Consider the following 5,933-nt stretch of genomic DNA (forward strand, 5'->3'; position numbering starts at 1 on the left):
TAAGCCGGGCTTGGTGACTCAGCCTGTAATCCCGCACCTTTGGGAGGCTGAGGTGAGTGGATTGCCTGAGCCTGGGGGTTCGAGACCTGCCTGGGCAACTTGGCGAGACCTCATCTCTACAATAAATCAAAAATTAGCTGGGTGTGGTAGCGCGCGCCTGTAGTTCCAGCTACTTGGAAGGCTGAGGCGGAAGGATCGCCGGAGCCCAGCGGGTCGAGGCTGCGGCGGCCGGGAGCGGCCACTGCACTCCAGTCTGGGCGACAGAGTGAAACTCCAACTCAAAAAAAAAAAAAATTGATTAAGCTAAAGACAGCAGGAAAACAATGATATGACATTATCACCTGAAGGTCATTGTCTTTGTCTACTGTTCACCATCTTATCCGACATCCTTCATGTAGTTTCAGCAGAGTCTAAAAATGCACAGATCAACTTCCAAGGCACGTCAGGGAAAGTACTGATACACTGGACAGCAGAACAACAATGGCGACAGAATATCTTACTTAAACTTTTGAGTCAATAAAACAATACAGAAGTGGGAACCTTTGTGGCTTTTTTTCTTGTTTTGGTAACGATATCATTAATACTTTATAACTGTGGCATACTGTAAGGTTTAAAGAATAAAACAAGCAAAAGAGCTCCATAATACCCTTGAAACAGGAAACACCGCATTTAAGTTCCAAGCAAATTTAGTCAGCCCTCATTATTCAGGAAGACTTCAAGTAGGCCAACTTACAGACAAGCAGCAACCTACAAACGACTCTTACTAACTATATAGTTCTTAGGGTAAACATGTTTATACTTCGACTGAACAGTCACGTGGATATCATAAAGATGGCGGTTGCGTATCACTACTCGATGGAATTTTTTGCCTTCCTTCATTATTTCTTCAATCTTTTTTTCAGTAGACATAAAATTTTCTAAATAGTTTGAATCTTCTAAGTACAGGTCATCACCTGAAAAATGATAAGATTTTAATTCCATAAAGTATTATTTTATAAATCATACCAATATATTACTGACATATAAGTCAGTATTTATTTATACCAATTTCATGTGTTTAGAACTGAGATAATTGTTTAATAACCCTAATTTTATGAGCTTATCTCTTTCTTTGTTGTGTTTTTAATAATCCCTAAACCCTCCAGCCAAGAATTTTCTTTGGGTGCATAAACATTTGTAACTGGTACATCTTCATTGGGAACTGTGATTTTTACACTAGTTCATGACTCTCTTTATTCCATTCAAAACTGATATTAATATTGGTCTCGATATCCATCTACTTTTGGTGTTTCAGTGTGGGCTGTTCTGATAATAACAAGGTTAATTTAGAGAAATCACATTAAAGCTGCTAAATTTTCTCCTTGTAGGTTGAGTAACAAATCTTATCCTATTCTCAGGAACGAAGCAGGCAGCCATGAAGACAGATCACAAAGCCCCACTCTAACCTGCTGCAAAAGCTCCATCCTGCACTTACCCAACAGCAATCAACCATCAACAAGTTCCCTAATTGAAAGAAGTTGACAACTTACAAGTTCTCACAATTCACAGTTGAAATGTAAATAAGCAAGATAATATACAAGAAAGAACTTTGTCTAAGATATACATTTATATAGATGTCTATGTATGCATATGACATGGGTATCTTACAGATTTTGACCTTAACCAATAACCTGTAGACTATAAAACACAGACTGTAATTCACGTCTCTGTGTTAGGCAATACTGCCATACAGCCCAGTGCATTGAATGGGAATACTAACAAAAGCATTGATTCGTCACTGATTTACCTGGTAGAAGCTGGAGCATCCCATCAGCAGTTACTAATGTGATTGGCAGCCATCTTTCCACCCCTTCTAATACACGATCCAAACAAAATTTGTGCAAGTCAGAGAGAGAGGCAAAGTTTTCAAGCCGTCTTATTTCATAGAACTGTGGAGGTGCCAACCAAATATCTTTTGAGAAGAAACTTTCTGTCGCCTCTGATGGAGATAGCCACTGTGAAAGACGAAGGCAGGGATTCCTAAGGTTTATGCCGTAGACAACATGAGATACGAGAGTTAGATCAATACTTAAGAGCTAACTGAAGACATAAAATGAATTCATAAATGTTCCTTGCTAGATCCCTCTATGTCAACATGAAAAGACTCAGTAAAGAAAGCTGGGCTGGAATGATCCTCTTAAGAGGTTGATGATCAGGACACTGATCCTAAGAACTGGTAAATAAGCCAGGAGAGACCTCCAAAGCTTGACCTGAGAGAGCTGTTCAGCATAAAAGGCAAGAAATGCTAGGGGGGCAAGGTGATTCTGGTCACTCCCTAAAGCCCATGAAGGGTCATCTCGTCACAGTAGATCGAGGATTTGCTGTCTGTTTGTTACTCCCATAAGTGGATACCTTGGCTAGGCCCTGAGAAGACGAAGGACACAACAAAGCTCTCTTAGGCCTTATGGGGACTTCAGCAGCCGAAATACAGTGTGATGTGTGCCACATGTTGCAATGAGGGTAAAGAATCTGGAATAGGAGTTTTCAAGAAGGTCAAGAGGCATGACTCAGCCTACAGTTCAAAGAATGTAATAACTCTGTAGGGTCTCAACCAGGCAGTGTTTGCCCATTTCCAGACATTGAAAAAATGCAGAATTTTTGCTGGGCACGGTGGCTCATACTTGTAATCCCAGCACTTCAGGAGGCAGAGATGAGAGGACTGCCTGAGCCCGGGGGTTCCAGACCAGCCTGAATGGCTTGGTGAAACCTCATATATACAATAATTTTTTTTAAAAAAAACTAGCCAGGTATGGTGGTACACACTTGTAGTTCCAGCTTCTTGGAAGGCTGAGGTGGAAGGATCGCCTGAGCCCAGCAGGTCAAGGCTGTGGTAGCCATGATCATGTTTTTACACTCCAGTCTGGGCAACAGAGTGAGACTTGAACTCAAAAAAAAAGAGAGAAAATTGCAGAAGTTTAATCTCTGAGAAAAGAAAAATAAATAAGGTGAGTTATACTACTCCCCAGGGTTTCTTCTTAAAGGTAATTCTCAGATTGCAGCACAAGGAGGGAAAACCTAGGAAATTCAGAGCCTAGAATTCTCACTGACTTGAGGAGATAGAGATTGGAGTTTAGGAAGCTCACAAAGGATAGAACTTGGCAATAGTCCCCACTTACCTCTGAGTGATACATTTCAAGACCTCCACTGGATGCCTGAAACCAAGGATAGTACCAAACCCTATATATATTATGTTTTTTCCTATGCATACATACCTATGATAAAGTTTAATTTACAAATTAGGCACAGTAAGAGATTAATAGCAATAACTTATAATCAATTCGAATAACTATAATAATATATTGTAATAAAAGTTATGTGAAGGTGATCTGTCTCTCAAAATATCTTAATATTTTGAACCTTGGTTGACTGAGGGTAACTGAAATTGTGCAAAGCAGAACCAAGGATAAGGCTGTCCTGAGAAGATCTATACAGAGAACTCCAGAAATCTGTATACGGCAAACTTGAATCTTTGCTAAATATTTATCTATGCATGCAAAAGGCGAAACCATAAAAGACTAGAAAATAAAGACTCCTTTTTTTTAAAACTTCATTCACCACCATTTTTGTAACTTTATTCACTATTTTTGTAACTTTATTTATACAAACAAGGAAAATGATTCCTGAGGTAGGGACAATTACTTGAGAGCTTTAAGACTAAATTACCAGAGCTCACCTGGGGCCAAGAATTATTCGAATTCCCTCTGATCACAGCAGAGAGACCTTGTTGAATATGAGGAGCAGTCCACTAGACTTTGAAAAGGCCTCACATTAGAAGTGCAGCTCAATTAGCTCTAGAATAAAGGCTACTGTAGACCTACCCTAAAGCCACTTAAAACCAAACCTCAAGAGGACCAAGTTAATTTGCAATAACTTAACTGTTGTGTGTTATGGAGTTCATAACAGAAAATAAAAGTCAATGCATGACAACAATAGTATGAAGGACAGGAGGGAAAAAGAGAAGTATATTGTTGCAAGGTTGTTACTCTATAAATAAAGTGAAAGATGTAAATTGCAAATCCTAGAACAACCGCAAAGAGGTATAGTTAATAAGTCAATAGTGGAGATAAAAGTCATTAAAATATTCAAATATGGGCAACCCCTTTGGGTCCACTCACACTGTGGGAGCTTTTCTGTCCTCTCAAAAAAATCTTGCCTTCAAAAAAAAATTCAAATATTCCAAAAGAAGTCAGGAAAAGGAGAAAACAGTGCAAAAAAAAAAAATAGACAGGACAAATAAAAAACAAATGGCAACATAGTAGATTTAGATCTAACATGGATATAACATTAAATATAAGTAATCTAAACACTCTGATTAGAAGGAAAAAGTTTTTGGATAAAAAGCAAAGACTATATGCTTCCTACAAGAAATAAACTCTAAACATAAAGACACAAGTTAAAAGTAATGGATAGAAAAAATATATTTATCCTAACAAATCAAAAGAAAGCTAGGTGGCTAGATTATAGCCAATATCAAACATTATAAACTTCAGATTTCAGAATAATAAATATTACCAGAAATAAAGAACATTTCATTATAATCGAAGGATCAATCCATCAAATCTTAATAGTCCTAAATGTGGATGCAGTATTTATGTGGGAACTTTAAAATCCATAAAGCAAACTGATAGAACTGAAAGGAGAAAATGATAAATCCACAATTGTTACTTGAGGATTTCAGTATTCCTTTCTCAGTATTTGATGCAATGAGTGTACTATGGAAGACCTGAAATATGCTACCAACCAATTCAACCTAATTTGACATTTTTACAAAAACACCACTAAACAGCAGAATAACACATTCTTTTTAGGTGCAAAGGGAACATTCACCAATTTAGGCCATATTCATGGCCATAAAATAAGTCTCAATAAATTGTAAAAGACTGAAATCATATTATTATTTATGAAAGATGCCAAACTCTGTAAAATATTTTAAAAGGTTTATTCCAAGCCAAATGTGGGTGACCTCAGGCTAGAGGCAGTTCCAAAAGGTCCTGAGAACATGTGCCTAAAATGGTTGAATTACAGCTTGGCTTTATACATTTTTAGAGAAACAGAATTCACATTGGGTACGCCTGGACGGACAAGGTTCTCCGAGCAGGGGCTTGTAGGTCACAGGTGGATTCAAAGTTTTTCTGATTGGCCACTGGTAGAAAGAGCTAAGCTCTATCTAAAGAATCCTGAAATTAGTAAAAGAAATACTGATTTAAGATAAGGGGAGGCCAGGCGCGGGGGCTCACGCCTATAATCCGAGCACTTTGGGAGGCGGAGGTGAGAGGACTGCCTGGGCCCGTGGGTTCCAGACCAACCCGGGCAACTTGGAGACCTCATCTCTACAATAAATCAAAAATTAGCCGGGCGGTAGCGCGCCCTTGTAGGTCCGGCTACTTGGAAGATTGAGGTGGAAGGATCGCCTGAGCCCAGCAGGTCGAGGCGGCGATGGCCGTGAGCGTGCCACTGCCCTCCAGCCTGGGCGAGAGGGAAACTCAGACTCAAAAAAAAAGATAAGGGGAGTTGGGGAAGCCAATGTTCTTGATTCACAGAGGAAGGCTCCAAGTAGCAGACTTCAGAGAGAAGAGGCGGCAAGTGTCTTCATGAAAAAGTGCCCCGAGTCCAGGAATCTACAGATGCAAATTTCCCCAAGATATGCCTTTGCAGAGTCCTATTTATCTCCTGCTTTATCTGTCATGAGATGTTATGCCAGAGTCAGGTTGGAAAGTAAGCCACATTATCTAGGGTTAATAAAAACCAATCTGAGCCGGGCTCGGCGGCTCAGCCCGTAATCCCGCGCTCTGGGAGGCTGAGGTGAGTGGATGGCCTGAGCCCAGGGTTCGAGACCCGCCTGGGCCACTTGGCGAGACCTCATCTCCACAATAAGTCAAAAAGTCAGCCGGGCG

At 39.8% G+C, this 5,933-nt stretch overlaps 1 protein-coding gene across 1 annotated transcript in view; it reads right to left on the reverse strand.

The window, feature by feature from the left end:
- Positions 1-232: 232 nt before the first annotated feature.
- NUDT19 (nudix hydrolase 19) overlaps positions 233-5,933 on the reverse strand; it is a 7,597-nt gene continuing 1,896 nt past the window's right edge. Inside the window, exons 2-3 of the mRNA XM_008056638.2 lie at positions 1,787-2,075; positions 233-953 (exon numbers count right to left, since the gene is read on the reverse strand). Coding sequence (XP_008054829.1) covers positions 748-953; positions 1,787-2,075 — 495 coding nt within the window. The 3' untranslated portion in view covers positions 233-747. The remainder of the gene's footprint in view (positions 954-1,786; positions 2,076-5,933) is intronic.

This window comes from Carlito syrichta, unplaced genomic scaffold, assembly GCF_000164805.1.
Source record: "Carlito syrichta isolate Samal-C Ts95f unplaced genomic scaffold, Tarsius_syrichta-2.0.1 Scaffold302426, whole genome shotgun sequence".
NCBI classification, from domain to species: Eukaryota; Metazoa; Chordata; class Mammalia; order Primates; family Tarsiidae; genus Carlito; species Carlito syrichta.